Source organism: Leptinotarsa decemlineata, unplaced genomic scaffold, assembly GCF_025532065.1.
Source record: "Leptinotarsa decemlineata unplaced genomic scaffold, Ldec_3_MD MMD2_tig00078422_RagTag_RagTag, whole genome shotgun sequence".
In the NCBI taxonomy this organism is placed as follows: Eukaryota; Metazoa; Arthropoda; class Insecta; order Coleoptera; family Chrysomelidae; genus Leptinotarsa; species Leptinotarsa decemlineata.
The window spans coordinates 3,783,488-3,802,179 of record NW_027412747.1 but is presented as its reverse complement, the minus strand read 5'-3'; the positions used below and the strand labels follow the sequence as shown (position 1 = coordinate 3,802,179).

Sequence of the window (18,692 nt, the reverse complement as noted above, 5' to 3'; positions counted from 1 at the left end):
AAATGAGAGTTTTTGAACATACATATCACTATTACTAAGGTTTTACCTTGTTGAAAATATGGTTTGCGGAATTTTATTAATGTTGTGTTAAATATCGTTGCAACAAACATGGAGTTTGTGATTCCCTAAAAAAATTAAAATCCAAGTTGATTGCACAAATATGCATGAATTTGAACAAAGTTATGCACAGCTGATTTTGTTATGATTAACTTATGAAATTTGTTAGGGTAATTATAAAAAGAAAAACAAACTGGGAAAAAATCAACGAAAAAAATTGAAAAACTAAAAAATGTCTTAGGAGGTCATGTTTTCGTATTCAGGCATAACTTTCAACTGTTAACAACATTTTTTTTTTATAATATTTTGCTAAAGTTTCTGAAATGAGGGCAATTTTTATATTTTTTGGCCTAACCTGTATGCAGTTTGATTCGCAACCACTCTAAGTGCACCTAAAATGATAACCGAACATACACTAACTTTCGGCACTATCTGTATTTTGGTTATGCAATGAATTAAAGGTGTTTAGCTCACATATTGTGACATGACTATTTTGTGGTTCAGCATTTCATGTTTTCAGCATTATGAGAGTTTCTTAGTAGTTATCCAGGGGCATTGCTTCTGGAAAGACAAATGCAGTATCTAAACTAATATGTTTTCTTTAGTTAATTATTCATTTATTTACCTTGTAAGGGACAGTTAATCTTGTAAACTCATCTATTGGTACATCAGTGCCAACTACGCCGAGCAAATATGCTGTCCTAGTGTCGTTCATTTTGTTGACTTTCGTGTCATAACAGGGTATAGCTACAGAGCTAAGCAATCTGTATGGCTCGTTTATCGTTATGTCATTCTTATCGTCATACTGAAAAAAACATAACAATTATTCAATTTGTTAAATGGTATATGCAAATTATTCGAATGAAGCATCAATCAGTTGTTTTTCCATATCTATAGCCAGAATGTTTTGACACTTCGTGTGTAAAGAATCATAGAAATATTTGTACAATGTATGGAATATATAAAATACTAACTGTCAAATCTGCATAAGCGTGAGTCCACGAAACTGGATGCTCTTCCGCTTGTAGCACCAAAGGCCTTGCTATGACGCTGATGTACTTAAGAACAGAAGCTGTTATTTGCTCCAGACTCACAACAGAAGTATAGTAGCCTGAAAAATATTCAATCATAGTTATTACTGAATATACTTTCATCAACTGAGGAATTTGGATAAGAATTTTCAATTAATATATTTTTCAGTTCCTTTAAACACTCAATTCTCAGAGATGCATGCGAAACTTTCTCGACTCCATCAAACAGTCACATTTCCATGACAATACCAATAAATATCCCAAGTCCCACTAACTAGAAAGTTTTACCAAGCATTCAAGAATCAACCCCTAAATTTTGGAAACTGTTTCAAATTCATATTCTAAATTGAAGACCCCCAATATCCACTCAACTCGAATCGAATATGTCTATCAAATTTCTTGCAAATATTGTGAAAAAAGTGAGAAAATGTATATTGGTCAAACAAAACAACTACTTGAGGACCAAAAAAGTGGACATAAAAGTGATTCTAGGAAGAATATAAAATCTTGTGTCTTAACAGTCTATGCAGTAGATAAGGATCATGGAATGGATTTTTAAAACGATCGTGTTCTGGATGTTGAAACTGATTTAAATAAGCGACTCTTCTTATAAATGGTTCACATACAGTAGATTAAACATTTCCATGTCTATGTCAATTTTGTTTTATCATTTTATATAAATCTTCATGTTGATCATCAGGCAATTTAATTTTTATTTCATATTTCGATATTTTCATATGTTTATCAACTTACGTTTTGCAGAGTCTCAACAATGAAAATACATATTTTCGAAAGCTCGACTAAAAAATCAGGTCAAATAGACTGCAACCCAAATATCTTTAGAAAATATAAACAATGCATATCCCATATGATGGGATGACTTAATCAAAACAAACAATCAGGTTAGAAATTATAATAAGAGAAATAACGAAATACTTCCAAAGATTGGAGTTGGAAGTGTCAAACTGTATATAGAGTTATAGAATAAGTTGAGCCTACTGATTATTATTCAAAACGCGCATAGACGTGACACTATTTTTTTACTTGCCCCTATTTGCGCAAGACATCCACTTGATTTCTTCCACGTTTGCGGCGTCTTTTCCTATGGCGTAAGTAAATATTCTGACTGGAATATTCGAACCATTATTGAGATAATTATATTTCAGAATAACGTCACTTAAATTTCCATTCACTCCATCTGTGATGATCATGATGGCTTGATTGCAGTTACTATCTTCCCCATCGCAATTTCTTTTGACCCTGTACTAGAAAATAAGTGTGTCTGTCAAGTCCGCTCTGTAAGGAGACGCACAAAAGAAAGAAGAGAGAATTATTTTCATATGTGTTACCGTTTCTTAAATTATATGGTAGTACTTCTTCGCTGTACTAATGGCAATTTTTCATAACTGTGTCACATTTTTTTAGTTACTTACTGACGCAAGGAGTTCGAACGCTACTTGAAGAGCATGATCTAGTTGAGTTTTTCCATCCGGTATGAGCTTCGATATCGCACTTTTGAAAATGCTAATGTTCTCTTCGGTAGCTTGAACCAACATATTTGCAAAGCATGGAATCGTATAATTGGCCACAGAAGAGTAATTGAGAATGTTGACATAGTCATTGTTTGAAAACGTGTCCAAAATACTAGAGGCCGTCATTACAGCAATGTGGTGGCCAATACCTATAAAAAAATTGGAGTCAGAAGTGGATTTTCTAGATTTCAAGACCTACCAGTCATTGAACCAGAGTTATCTATCAAAATAACTACGTCCTTTGTACATGTTGCTGCTTCTATGAACCAGGTACGAATGCGACAGTCAAACAGTAATAAATCTCTTCCGCTATTTGCAGAATTTCCCGGCCATTTGTGTGCTGGAAACGATTTCATGAGATTAAAAAGAATATGTTTGAAAAATTGTGTGAGAAGTTACAATTGTACGTCCATTTATTTAAAGTTAATGAACAAATGAAATATTAATTACGTCGTAACTGATCCTTTATCAGCAACTAGCTTTCCTCACGGCTTCGCATTGTTGCAATATAAGGTTGTAATTTTTTTTATCGTGAAACACACAATAAATCGACTTTGATTTCAAAAACTGGATAAGGATTAGTATCATGATGTGTTTTGATCAATTGATTTGAACACATACTATAAACTCACTTTTTGAGACCCAAGACTTATGCTGAATGGCAAAGAATAAACGAATTCAACTCAGCTTTATTTATTGAAAAACTATTTGTACATAACTACTTGTAACAAGAAATTTTTCTTCTATCAAAAATTCAAATTTCAACTTGCCGCATATTTGAATGACATTATTAAAAATATTAACTTCATTCAAAAGAGTTTTGCAAATAATTTTTTTTATCGTTCATAATTGCCATCGATAAAGTTCAAATTAAAATATTAATTCTTGATTATCTAAAACAGAACAATTATTGTGTGACCTATCATTTATTATGAAATACATGTACATAATTATAGGGTCCAATATATAGCTATTAATTTTTTTATGATCTTGAGAATCTTTTCATTCATGGTTGGTGTTGTCTGAAACAAAATGAAGTATTATTGAACCGCACCCGAGGAAATTTCTGTTTTGATTCAAAAACGAAAGTGAAGTGTTTCTCTTCGTTTTCAACTGTTTGTGTTTCTCGTTATTTTCAGTGGAAGCCTTTTCCTTAGAGGAGGTGATTTATTTCAAGCAATTAACTTCTGGAATCAATATCTCAATCGGGACCATTTTTTGTAGATCTGTTGGTTTCCATTGAACCACGGACGAATCAAATCTTTGGTATTCACTTGGAGCGTAGGTTATCCAACCGACACGAGCATTTTTCTGTGGTTTGGAATCTATGGATTTCTGAATACCTTTTTTTACTACTGATCAGTTTTGGATCAATAACTGAGTTACTCCAATTCGACTTACACCACTTCACAAATTCAGGACCAAAAAGCAGGACTATTTTTCTATTCAACCCTTCAGACTACATTCACATTCATGAATTTACATACATGAAAGACCACACCTTCTGCTGATAACATTCAGAAACAAAGGACTTATTCTTGTATTTGTGCAAAACCTTTCGTAACAAGACGGTCTTTATATTGTTCTGCTCCATATCCATCATCGGACTTGACTTTGAACACCCATTTTGTTTGAACAATTGTTTTGTCAGGAGAAAGATTCACTAACGTCCAAGTATCGTTTTGTAAAAGAGCATTTTATTCCTCTTGCATGGCTTGCTACCAAGACGACACGTCCGGTCGGCTGAATGATTCTTTAACTGTTTCTGGATCACTTCTGTTTCCATCGATTTCACCGATATGTGTGATAATCTAGGAAATCTGTAGGTTTGAAAATTCGTCGGAGTAGATTTTCAACTGGTAGCAGACCTTCGATATTTTTATCGGAATGATTTGAATTTGAATAAGGTTGATTTCATCTATTTTTTCAATTTCACTTCTGCCATTTTCATCAATTGGCTCAGGAATCAAAGTTTCCACCGGAGAAAAATTCGGAGCATTTGAATTTAACGCTGGAATGTTCTAACGCTGGAAAATTTCATTTTCTATCAATACGACGTCTCGACTATTGACAATTCTCCTATTGTCGGTGTTGATTAATCGATATCATTTTGTATTTTCACAATTTTCAACAAAAGTCAGTTACCTGTTTTTTTCATCCCATTTTCCTTTATTTTCTTTCGGAATATGCACCATGGATTTACTACCAAAAATGCAGAGATGACTGACATCTGATTTTTTGGTGGTCCATAATTCTTCAGGAGTTTTTCGTTGCGGATTATTCGCAGGCGTTCGATAAATAAGACAAACGGCGGTAGAAACAGTTTTAGCTCAATATCTACTCTTTGGGCAATCCGGCTTCACGTAGCATTGTCCTAGCCTTTTCTACTATGGTTTTATTGATTCGCTCGGCTACCCTGTTCTGTTGTGGTGAATAAACAACTGTCACCTAATGTTTAGTGTCTAACTCTTTCAAAAGATTCTTAGTTTGATGTTTTATATACTTTTTTCCATTATCTGAGCGTAGGAACTGGATCTTTTTGTTTTATTGGGTTTTGATGAATGATTTGAATTCTTTGACGGTCTCATAAACTTGACTTTTATAAAACCTTTTTCGAATGATCGTCGATGAGAGGAAGAAAATACTTGAGCCCCCAATGGAAGTCATCTCAATTTCATTTGTTCGTTAATCAGATATTGCTCTCAGTTGAGGTATTAAAAAAGTAGAAAGAAAAAAAACCATGACTACAAGAAAGTTCAACTCAAATTTGACGATTGCCAAGTCATTGCATATTCAATTTCTGCCCAATTTATTCAAAGAGATACTACCTATAGAAATAAAATCTCGAAACAATCATATCTCCCAACGTACCTACGCAGAAGGTTCTAGTAAACGGTCTGGTGAACTATAACCCCATATCCCGTGCCACATTGAATTACATCCGATAGAAATTTATGATTTTAACGTGGTTTGTAAAATCTCTTGATTGATTTTAACGCAGTTCGGCTGCACTAATGAGAGATAATACTTTCTACTACTCCACATGGAGTAGTAGAAAGCCAAAAACTTTCTTTCCGAGAAATTAATCACTCCTAAAAATATAACCCCTTCAGATTCAAATAAGATTCCTCTTAGCTGGGATTTAATTAAATAGGTAAATGAATGTCATTACGATGTTATCGATGACATAAGTAAATCAAACTTATTCCGTGACTTTAAAAATCGTAATTCATGAATGAATTGTGTGTATTTTCTATAATGTTATCCAATTTGGTACTGAAGAGCCTTAAGGCAAGTGTCTTACGGCGAAACATCGATGTCTACCAGTGAGGATGATTAAAATTTAAGATGGAGTAGTAGAAAGCCAAAAACTTTCATTTCCAAAAATTATCCACTCCTAAAAATATAACCCCTTCAATTCAAATGAGATTCCTCTTGGCTGGGATTCAATCAAATAGGTGAATGAATGTCAATACGATGTCATCGATGACATAAGCAGATAAAACTTATTCCGTGACATTAAAAATCGTAATTCATGAATGAATTGTGTGTATTTTCTATAATGTTATCCAATTTGGTACTGAAGGGCCTTGAGGCAAGTATCTGACGGCGAAACCTCGATTTCTACCAGTGAGGATGACAGTGTCCCATGTAAGTGCAATTTGTTACCATTCATTTAAAGTAGAACTCCTGTGAATGATATCTGATTTTATTCCATAACGAATGTTTGGAATACAAACTGAGTAGAGAAAAGTATGTTCTGTATAATTCAGTGTTCATATAAAAGTATTTGTGTCGGAAAATTTTTTTTCTTTCGTGTAATTCAATGTTTATATGAAAGTAGCTGTTTCAGGAGGGCTTTCTTCCAGTTTGTGTCTGAAAGTTACTTCTTTGCATGATATACACATCCATGTATAGAGTTACTTATTTTCAAATTGATTACTTCCTTCCTTTCTTTGGAAGATTCCCACATTTTTTTTGTATCAAGATGGAGTAGTAGAAAGCCAAAAACTTTTTTCCCAAAAAGTACTTAAAAACTTGAATAGCTTCATCATCACAATTTGTGGGATGGTCGACGTGGGATAGAAGCTAGGTTTCGAGACTGGGACGTCAGCGTCCTAGGTTTGATTCATACGGCTAGTATCTTTTTTTAACCACTCAATTTTTAAACTATTTGAAGTTAAATAAAATAACAAAATCAATTCATTCGGAGCCATAACTTATCAGATAGCATCATTTCCACAACTTCCAAATCCAGAACTTTATAATGGGCATACGTTTCGAAAATCCTCTGCCCCCTTACTAATAGAAGCAGGTGGAGAAATCACTGCTTTGGAGAGTCATGGAGGGTGGAAGTCATCGTCTGTGGCAGAAGGATATATGGAAGATTCGAAGAAAAAAAAAACTGTAGATACCATCTGTTATGATATTCAGCTGTTCAGGTTTCAATATCAATTTTATTAACAAAAAGTGAATTTGTTCATATGAATTATTCTAAATATGATTATTATTATTTTCAGTCAATAGAAGCTTTTTGTTATGGTATTTAATGAAACTAGTATCATATGCTAGGAATCGCACGTTGAAAAGTAAGTCCTTGTTAAACATTAGCTTTCAAAAGGGCGACAGCTGGAAAATATGTTTCTAAACTCTTTTACTTTTTCTGAAGTAATAGAGCGAGGAATTATATTATTTTCCTTATCCTTCAATTTAGTTTCAAAACTTTTATTCACTTTCAGTTGATTTTTGTGTCGTTTCCATTTTAAACCGCCCTTTACCTCTACAATGTAAGTTCTACTGCCAATTTTCTTTGAAATTATTCCTTCACACCACGGTGACTTCCTCGATTTGGAATCTCGCACCCAAACCTTTTCCAGTTTATTAAAAATGATATATTTTCCATAACTGTAATATTTCATTTGATAATCCTGTCTCTTTCAACTGAAGGTATATAGCATTAAATCGAGTCTGGTAGGCATTTTTCGTCCCAGTAATAATTTAGACGTGTCTTCCTGGTGGTAGTGTGTGGTGTACTTCTGTAGTGAAATAAAAAACAATCTATGATGTGGTTGATACCTTCTTCTTTTCCTTCAATGAATGCTTTTTTGAAATGTTTCAAGTGCTGATTCTGCCAACTCATTTGTGGCAGGGTCATATGGGGCTCCTTTTATATGTTTGATACCTGGGATTAACAGAAGTTGCCAAAGAAGCCATATACTTCCAGAGATTTTTGTCTGAACTGGGGTTTCAAGAATTTGAAGGACGTCATGATTCATAATGACAATCGTAGTGCCTTGATGCTTACAGAAAAATCCAACATTTTATGCAAAAAGCAAGCATATAGACATACGACACCATTTTGTTCGTCAAGTACTAGTAAACAAGAAAGTCCAATAATGGCATACTCTTTCAAAAGATATGGTAGCCGATATTGCAACGGAAAGTTTGCCACGACAAAAACACAATGTGTGTATAGAAATGTTATGGCTTGGAGTTTCAAACAAGTAGATGCCGCCATGTTTCGAGAGCTAGTGTGATAGATGAGGAGAAATTTCATAACCTTCGAGGGTTCGACATGTCTACTGTATATATATTTAGATGATGCAACAAAACTTCTGTTTAATTATCTGCGAGCGCTTTCGACAGCTGGTCGGGCTGTCATCCTCTAGGCCTTACTCTATAGATAGATATAGATATAGATTTCATTTGATTCAGATAGAGATATCGATATAGATATATATATATATATATATATATATATATATATATATATATATATATATATATATATATATATATCGGAGTATTACGGATATGACTGAGCTGTCACGTTTAATGTAGATAGTCACTGGTAGTTGTCTTTGTAAAGTTATCAACAGTTTTTTCAAAAAATCTTGTGAAAGCATTAGTAAAAATTTCTATGGTGGTTTTGTAAGTCATATTATTTATTTGAAAACATTCGATTCACTTGGAAATGGCGTCCTCCAAAACTTAAAAGTAACTGTGAAATATTGGACCAAAAAAATCTGCGTGCAACCTTGTCAACACTTCTTTGGGCCAATCCCAAGGTTTCAGCGATATTCTCGGTGGATTATCAGAAAACTTTGCACAAATTTCATTCCTGGCCACTTCTTCAATGTTTGAGTCCATTGACGGCCACCATACATATATGACTTCGCTAGTGATTTCTTTTTTACTATACCTACGTGACCCGAGAGAATTTCTGATAAAACATTTGAAGCGAATTTTTTTTAATTACTATACGGTAGCCCTAGATTACACTTCAAATATTATAGCCAGTCCCTTCTTTTCTATTTGTGAATATTGTTACGTTTTTACCCGTGGGTTTACCAATAATTGACTACACTGAACAAGAATCAAACTCAAATTTATTCCACCATCAATATAACAAAACGCTTTAACTGAAACTTCAACTATTATTCAATGAGTCGATGAGTTCCTTCGCGGGTTGTTGTGTGCGCTGTAGAGGCACTTCTTCCTCGATTCTGTCAATTTTTACGATCAGTTACCGGTGCCTATTACTTGCCCTTTCTTCCAGTATAACCACCTTGGCGCTGTTATGAAGCTGAGAGGGCACGTCGAGTAGAATTTTCTCATTTCCAACACTTAATAGTTTGCCCACCACGAATACGTAGAGGGATATGATATCTAATCACAAAATGAATTCGTCGACAATGTTGGGCACTAATATCTTGATTTCTATTTCGAAATTTCCAAGCCTTTAGCTTCTCTATAGACTGTCAATCTATCTCCAGTGGATGTTTCCAGAACAGGTATTACTGATAACTTCTTCAAACTGCTTCTGTTGGAAATGTCGGATCTCATTGCCCATCTCGTTGCTCCAGTATCGATGGTGAAAAGGCATCGATGATTATTTAAAAATCCGTCGTTAACTAAGCTGTTACTGTTGCGTCCTATCGTGGAAATCGAATACCTGGGACTTGGGATGTAGCAGCCAATGTACCCCTTTCAATGCTCTATCAATGCTGTACTCAAGCCGCCAGGTCCAGCAACTTCCGCTTGAATAATTTTCTCAGTGTTAGGAGAGATTCTGGAATATTCCAGTATAACCACCTTGGCGCTGTCATAAGGCGGAGAGAGCTCGTCGAGCAAAATTTCCTCATTTCCAACTTTCAGCAGTTTCTTCCTTATGTCCACCACGAATCCGTAGGGGGACCTGATGTCTAGTCCCAGAATGAACACGTCGACTATGTTGGCCACTAATACCTTAGTTTCTATTTCGCAATTTCAAAGCCTCAGTCTCACTTCAGCTTCTCTATAAACTGTCAATCTATCTTCAGTGGCTGTTTCCAGAACAGATACTACTGATAATTTCTTTAAACTGCTTCTGTTGCATATGTCGGCTCTCATCACTGACCTCGTTGCTCAAGTATCGATGGTGAAACGGCACTGATGATTATTCAGGAATCCGTCGACAAGTAAGCCGTGACTGTTGCGTCCCATGGAAATCGAATACCTGGCGGCTTGTGATGCTGCAGCCAATATACCTCTCTTAACACAGGCTGAATTTGGTTTTTCCAAACCACGACGCTCCAGTTCGGGTAATCTCGAACGCCAGTATCTTCTTCCGTCGGATGTTGAACGTAATAGACAGTCCCGCCTAAAATATCCTTATCTGCCGCATTCATAGCATTCAGGCCGCCCTTTTGACTTGGGTGCAGTTCCAGACTTTGAAAGTTCCTCCAGATCAAACATGAGTCGATCTGTTCCTTCGTTTTCCTTTACGTTGATGGCCCTCAGTAGAACTTTACGTAGTTGTCTGTAGCATTTTTGGCAGCTTCGAACTCTAAGACATAAATGATGGATCCATTAAATTTTTTATGACATGTCATCCTCAGCGACTGCTGCAGCTCCGTATCATGAACCCCGTCGATAAAACTATGATCACTAATCCAGTGGGTGAAGTTATCAGGTGCTTCTGGGTAAGTGAGTCTCACCAACGACTTTAACCTTAAACTTTTGTAAACTTTCTGATGAACCTTGAGTTCTCACCTTCAATTGAGCTTTGTGGACTTGTTGAAGGTGCTCACTACCATATCTGACCTCCAAAGCTGATATAACTGCTTTCCTATTCTTCCTTTTCACTGGAATATTTCGCAGGATTTCGGAGGCCTTTCCTCGTAGTGCCAGTACGAGAGCTATTGCTTTCTCCTCATTTCTCCACCCATTATTTTTCGCAGTGGCCTCAAATTGTCTGTGATAAATTTACCATAAAAATTCGCCATCGAAAGTTGGAGTTTTAATAATACCTCTGCTTGAAGGAAGAGATGACACTCCCGATTTGAATTTTTCCACGATAATCATTTTCCTGTCCGGTGATTCTTTCCGAGGTTCCCGGAAAACCTCTTTGAATTTTTTGTCGACACCTTCAAACTCCTCTTCGAATTTCCTTTCAACCCTCGAGGGTTGATAAGAAGCTTGAGATCCCAGCTTCTTATTGACTCCTGTTTCCAATCCCTTCTTTGTTTCCTGGAATAGTTTGTCAAATCCTTCCTGAATATATTCCCTTTGCTCACTTCGGAAGATTTCAAATCTTCCAATGAATTGAGGTACATCTGACTGTCTTTTTTCTGCTTTTCCTGTTTTTCCTGAATATCTAGTAGTAATTCACGATCTTCATTTTGGCGTAACTTCCTCCCACCTTCATTCTTCTTCTTCGTCTCTTCTCCGATTTTCATTCTCCGCCAGGCCCGCTTACAAAGCCTCGAACATATTCTCAGGCTTTTCCATCTCGTCTTAGTCGGCACTCCTTGTTTTCACCGTAAAACCGAAAATTCTCAGTCAATTATTTCACTTCCGACACCAAATGTTACGTTTTTATCCGTCGGTTTACCAATAATTGACTACTCTGAACAATAATCAAACTCAACTTTATCCCACCATTAATATAACAAAACACTTGAACTAAAACTTCAACTATCATTCAAACGTCTATCGCATTATAAAATCGCTTTGCACCGCACTAACCGCGAAAGTTGACTATTTCAATATGCTCGTCTAGTCTGGCCTATAAGTTTAGATTCGTGTTAAATGGACATACTTTTAGTAAAATTAAGTGGTTAGGCTCATTCGATCCGGAATATTGTCTAGATCATTGCGAAAAAAAAAGTAAATTAGTTCATGAAAAATTCTGAAAGTTATAAACAATTGAAGGCCCCAAAAAGCAGTGTTCGGTTTTGTTGTTTATAGTTCGTAAACTATAAATATTTTTGAATATTGAAAACAATATCCTTGAAGAGGAAGAAATTTACTTAAAACAATTTTTCTATTCACTTTAAGTACCTTAAAAAAAATATTTTCAAGTTACGTACTCGCTTAGAGGCCGTGCGCGCAACCTAAAAATGACGCACGGACGGCGATTTTCAGCGTTAAATTAAAATTATAAATAATGGAGATACCGTTTCGTTAGTTGGAACTTTTTTTTAGTAAATTTCCTTCTCTTTAAGAATCCTTTTTTCAAAATTCAAAAATATTTATAGTTTACGAACTATAAACAACAAAACCGAACACTGCTTTTCAGGGTCTTCAATTGTTTATAACTTTTAGAATTTTTATGAACTAATTTACTTTTTCTTCACAATGATCTAGACAATATTCCGGATCGAATGAGCCTTACCACTTAATTTTACTAAGAGTATGTCCATTTAACACGAATCTAAACTGTAGCCCAGACTAGTAAGTAGTGTTTATATGCGGCAAACGAACTATCCCGAAATCGGTGGAGAATTCCTCAGAAATCCATCCGGTAGAAAATTCGAAGGAATTCCATCGAAATAAAGCAAACATCAAATAAGGGCGAAACGTCGGCAGGGCTGCCTTGGCCACGTCATAGTTTTTCACGACGGCCAGCGGCGGCCGCGTTATCTTTTTTTTTTAGAAGATGATCCACAACAAGCTTTTATTTCGGCTGATGTCAACATCCGAGATGCAAATGCAATAGATCGTTCAACATTGTCGTTATAAATATGACCGATCATTGCACCAATTGCAATTGCGTTAATTTCGAAGGTCTATTCGGATCATAGTGGTGTAAAACCGTATTTGACAATAATATTTTTGGCACTCTGTGGTGCATTTCCATTCAACTCAACTCGTAAAGCTCTTTATCATATTTGCCCGTGATAAGAAGATCATCTAAAAAACACTACCCCGGGAATTGTGAAATAACTATCTATTAAATTTTGGAAAATAAACGGAACACGGAACACCATACGGTAAACGTATGAAAGAAAATTACCCTTCGTGAATGGATATTGTAACCAACTTTTAACTATCCTCTGACAATAACTTTGCTGGTAGGCTTCAGATAGATCTATTTTTGAAATATTTCCACCACTTTGTAGTTGATTAAACAAATACTTATTTAGCGGAAGACGGTATCTTTATTGTACCTCCAATTGAGGATTGAGGGTTATTTTAAAATCGCCACAGAGTCAAACTCATTTTGTTTCAATATCGGAAGGATGGGTGTTGCCCATTCGGAAAATTCAATAGGCATTAAAATTTTATTATCAACTAATATCTTTAGTTCATTCTCTATTTTAGGTTTCAAGCTGAACGGAACAGGGCACACCTTATAAAATTTTGGAAGACCGCTGGTTTCAATTACGAAGAAACTTCAAATTTGTTAAAAGTGAGTTTATGGACTACAACCAACATACACAAAATCAAATATTTTTCTTCATAATGTCACTTTGAATAGATGAAGTGAGACAAAAGACAAAAAATTGTGAAATGAGTCTTATTTCATATTTAAAGATGATGAAAGTGTACAAATACCTGGGTAATGTCTCATTATGCCGGTCGTACTTCCAAAGTACTGCCATGAAAGGGCAGGATCTAATTTGTAGTTTTCCTTGAAAATATCATCTAGCGACTGGGACCATTGGATAGCAAAAGAAACATTGTCATCTGAAAAGAGGAGGTAGTTTCAAATAGCAAACTATCAGAAATGAAAAATGAAATATTGATGCAACTCATTTCTATTTGTGGATTATTTCACATAAAAACATATTCGAAGTATAATTTATAGGGTGTGTTGGTTATAGGAAATTCAAAACAAGCGACATTTCTCCTGGGGTCGATGAGGTGAACTAGAAACAAGTACATTGTTCATCTTGGTAGTAATTATCAAGTATGTACCTATTTTTGTCGCTGTTATAATATTGATTCTTGAAGTGAATTGATGACGATTGCCTATCACTTCGATTCAAACAAATATAAGCGATTCAGAATCAAGTTGAAACTATCAGTACTATACGTCCGTCAATGTGATTTGAAGCTGATAGGATCTCGATGCAGCAACATCAATTTCTATTATTTTCCGCGAAAAAATAAACTCAAAGATATAGTGGATATCAGTCTGAACAAATCGGCAATACTATATCTTGTCTCGCCTAAAACTCAATCAATTATTTCCAATTTTGGTATTAAACGACTAAATTCAGAAATCCTAGGCGAAAAAAGAAAATAGTGATAGAATTCAACTCAAAACATAGAAACTCAAGGGTCAATTGAGTATTTGCGTGAACTACATAAACACAAATCAGTTCTCTAACATCTTAAAATATTTGTCGAGAAAAAATCTAATAAAAATATCAATACTATTTCGAAACAGATGCTCAAAATACACTGGTTTGCACGTTATCTTTTTTTCAGTCAGATGTTTGGGCCGTAGGCCCCTGATCCTTTCATCAAATTGGGGTTTATATCTGTTTGGGTTTTTGTGTTTCAGCGACAGAGACGGATCTCTATTGTCCTCTTGCGGCTTGTGGCCCTGTTTGTAAAAGTCGCAGCGTTCTTCTACTTTTTCTTTTTTGTCGTTTAGACATAGGTTTCTTTTTGATTATTTTCGGCGAGCATGGTCTGCAAGATCTAAAATTTCGTGAGAATTTCCTGCAGCTGCCCTAGGGCAGTTGGGAGACTCTCGGGAGAGTTGTAGGAATTCTTCGTTGTGGATACGGCTCTCGCGTATGAAACTCCGTTCCTGACTGTATTCTGCCTGACTGTCCTCGGATTTGGGGGCTGCCGTCTGTCGTTTGACCCATCTGAGGCCTTTTTCTTGTTCTCGGGGCGTTCTGGGCACCCGTGGAAACTGGCTGGGTGCTCGCCCTTGCAGTTGAAGCACCGCATGGGCGAGTTTTTCTGTCTTTTACATTCACTTGTTACGTGTCATCCGGCACACTCTACACAGGCTGGGACTGCTTTACAGTTCCGCTGTGTGTGCCCGAACTTCTGACACCTGTAACATTGTCCTGCTCTATTTGTGGGACGCTGTGTTTCAGCGCTTACGCGGACATTTTGGATCGCTTTTACATCATAGATGTTAGCTTGGTTTCTGGGAACCAAGACTAACACGAATGGAATTGGCTTTTTTTGTTTGTTTTGCACATACGAGTGATGGAAATGATTTCGAATCCTTTCCCTTGTAACTCTGTCTTAATGTCATCTGTTTCCAGGGATTCTGGAACTCCCCGGAAAATAACTCTCAATGGTTTTTCGGCTTGTACCGAGTAGGTAAGTGTGGTATGGGATTTTTTCATGATCTAGGATTTTCGTTATTCTCCTGTATTCATCTATGGCTTTTAGATGAACCTTAATCCCATCATTCGTATTTACCGCCCGCGAGATGGTGATATTCTGCGCAGTGGCGATCGTGTTAAATTGCTTCCATCTCTCTTTCGCTCGGATGGTTATTGGCGGAGGTCTGTCGGTCTTTTGTTTTGTTTCTCCTTGGCGAGTTGCCGTGGCATCCCCGACCTTTGTATCTTCATCTAATTCCATCTGTTCCGGTGTATGGTCGTCTTTTATTTGGGGGTTTACCCTCTGGGCTACCTGATTTGCCTTATGTTTGGAACCTTCCGGCTCACCCGGTTCCTGTGACGTACCGGATGTAACGTCAGCGGTCTTTCTTTCATTGTTCCGGTCAGTTTCGGAATTTTTAGACTTTTTCTTCTTTGGCTGTTGAGTTTGAATTTTCTCATTTGCCGGGCTTTTTGTTTTTTCAGCAGAGGGCTCAGGTGTGGCCGCTCGTTTTTGAGGGGTATTTTCTTCTAGATTTTCTTCTTCATCCGTAGGGATATCGTCGAAATCTGGATCGTAAGTTTTATTTTCGTAGCTTGGCAAAGCTTCGAAAAATTGAAAATACTTTGGTTTGCGATTTTGTATATTTCGTTCTATGACTTTTTCGAAATATTTATATGATTTGGCCAGCTTTATGCTGGTAATGTCATAGCGGTCTAGCATCGCCGCTATTAGCGCACATACTGCGTCTCTTGAATAATTCCTTCAGAAATAATGGATTCTATCCAGTAAATCCTCCATCATTTACGCGTATCAGCCTAAATACTTTTAGGGGATAGCGGTTTGTAAACTGTAATATGTCACTACTCTCTTTGTCAATGTTTCCGCATCGACGTCTCAATCGCAACTGCTCACTGACTCGTGTGACTCACTCGACTGCACTAACAGTAGCTTTCTATAGAATACACCGGTTTGCAGATATAATTCAACGTATAACCTAGATCCAATGTAGACATCTGTTTTGCACTTTCGCCACCATGGCGCTAGTATTTAATTTTAAATCACCAATGAATGAACTTGTTAAATAAACTGAGTTACAATAATGAAGTACAGAAGATAATTAGTGGAAGAAATGAACTATTACCTACTACAAATATTTTACAAGGTGCAAGTCACATTAGATGAGTTCTTTAATTCACCGATGATCATATTGGTTGATTCGAAAAGTTAGCGCGTTTCTATCATATTTTATTTCGTTAAATTTAAGAACTCGCCTTTTCTTATTATTATAAATACTACTACTTTATTACTAGGTTAGGTTACTCTTCAACTTAGGATATATGGAACTAGTTATAATAATAATCCCAACATACATCTTCGATATGTATTGATTGTGTTGAAATTGGCTGATACTCGATGAAAATTCACAAAGTATTTAAGTAACACTTAATTGTGAGTGTAAACTATCACGTGTTAGGAAACACACATTAAAAGGTAAGACCTCTTTTAGTCCTTAGCTCGCATATGTTTCGACTTCTGGAGTTGCCGTTCATAGGGGTGCGATAGCTGGTTAACGGAAAAATATATTTTAAACATATTTTTTTTATATTTTTAAACTATATTGCTAGGTTAGGTTACTCTTTATCTAGGATACAAGGAACTAGCTATAATAATAATCCCAGAATACATTTTCAATATGTGTTGGAGTTGGCCGATACTTAATGAAAATCCATTACGTATTTGAGTAACACTTAATTGTGAGATTTTCACTGGACAGTTCACGTAACCGCAACACGTGCTTCGCTGTACAATAGTTTCCTCAATCTTTTTCATGCACGAAACAGTTTTGTAAATTGTCCAGTGAAAATCTCACACTGAATTGGTACTTGATTCGAGGTCTAACATAAAAGTCGCGTTAAAGTACGAAACACACTTGAAATAAAAGAATTGCATAACCAATATTGTGACATCGATATAATTAGGTATTTTTATTAGTGTATACTCTCTCATCGGCACAGGTGCTAAACATTTTTATCAAATGTTATAAAGGACGTCGTTGAGCGGGACACTGCGATGTTAATATTATTATTTTTGGAATACAGTTTTGAATGTACCTTCATGCGTTTCATTTCTTTGGATTCTCTTCCAAACGATGTCATTGTTTCACTTTAACTTGCACTGGCGATCCGTAACTCTTTTGAACTGATTTAGTCGATAAGGCACTTGTTACAGATTCTTTTAATGTTACAGTTTCCGTTTTGGTAAACAAATTCTTTTAGATTTGAACCCACATATAATTTCATTCCAAAGAGCATTGTCTAAATTTGTCTCAAATTCAAAATGTGTAGCAAGCCTTCGAAAAATATTTTTGAATACTTTCTGTTTTCAGTTTTTTGGCAGCATAAATAGCATACCTACCTTTCTGCAAAAACTGCCCGATGTGGTTGATGTTTCGTTAAGAACTCAACCAGTAGGTACTTCAGAAAGTTTATCTTCCGGTTTGTCGGGAACACATGAATCTTCAACTTAAGCAAATGCAATCTGGTTTATGCTATTCATAACATCGCTCGCTGCTTACATTCATCTGTCACACCATTGGCCTTGAAAAGAGATTTTAATTTCCGGACATGAACTCCTAAATCATGAATGTCAGCATTGAACTCCGCTTGTATACCAAACCGACCAGAGGATGTCATTTCACTTTTATTAATGCTTTTTCGATTTCATTTGTTATATATCTACTAATTAATATGCTCATCCTCGTCGCCACTGATATTTCGTTTAAAATGGAAATGTAACGCATTTTAAGATTAGTTTTTCAAATCGTACACCATATTAGAGTATTACCTACAGAAATGGTAATTTCAGATTTGGAAAATTATTTTTGTTCTTGAGACGCAAAAATTTTATATGCAGAAGAAGTAACTGAGTTTTTGTTGGAGGCAGGTGATCATACATGGTTGCTTAAAAAGGTTGTAATAAAGTGTGGTATTATCGGCGCCTGTAGAGGTGAACAACTTGTTAAGCTGACTGTAGATGATTTTGAAAGCACCAGAACCAGAATGTTTTTTTTGCATTGAGGTATACTAAAAACAAAAAGAATAGGGTATTTGTCATTCCCAAAGAAGGACTCTCTTTTGATGCCTATGGTTTTACCAAAAATACGTAGACTTGCAACCCTCAAATTTGGAATATCGGCGATTCTTCATTGGTTATAGGAAAACTGTTAAATCAAAATAACAGTATGGGATTACTAAAATATCAATTATAATTATGTGAGCAGTGAGGAAGTTGAGATGGATGATGAAAATATTAATTCATCTCAAAATGTGAATGATTCGAGATCCTTATCAAGTGATACTGAAACGGAGGACGGGACGAAATAAAAATCACAGAGGAGTTCTGCATTAGGAAGAAAGGAGTGTGTGTGATATCGATATAATTAGGTATTTTTATCAGTTTATACTCTCTCATCGGCACATGTGCTGAATAGGTTTTCTTTCCGATA

General features: G+C 35.9%; 1 protein-coding gene across 2 annotated transcripts in view; it reads right to left on the bottom strand.

The window, feature by feature from the left end:
* Positions 1-18,692, bottom strand: part of Ca-Ma2d (Ca[2+] channel Muscle-specific alpha2/delta subunit) — an 81,287-nt gene that overhangs the window by 27,394 nt on the left and 35,201 nt on the right. For both annotated transcript variants that reach the window (XM_074186367.1, XM_074186368.1), the window contains 6 exons: positions 13,442-13,573; positions 2,820-2,960; positions 2,522-2,769; positions 2,137-2,353; positions 1,032-1,168; positions 683-862 (listed from right to left, as the gene is read on the bottom strand). In XM_074186367.1, coding sequence (XP_074042468.1) covers positions 683-862; positions 1,032-1,168; positions 2,137-2,353; positions 2,522-2,769; positions 2,820-2,960; positions 13,442-13,573 — 1,055 coding nt within the window. The remainder of the gene's footprint in view (positions 1-682; positions 863-1,031; positions 1,169-2,136; positions 2,354-2,521; positions 2,770-2,819; positions 2,961-13,441; positions 13,574-18,692) is intronic.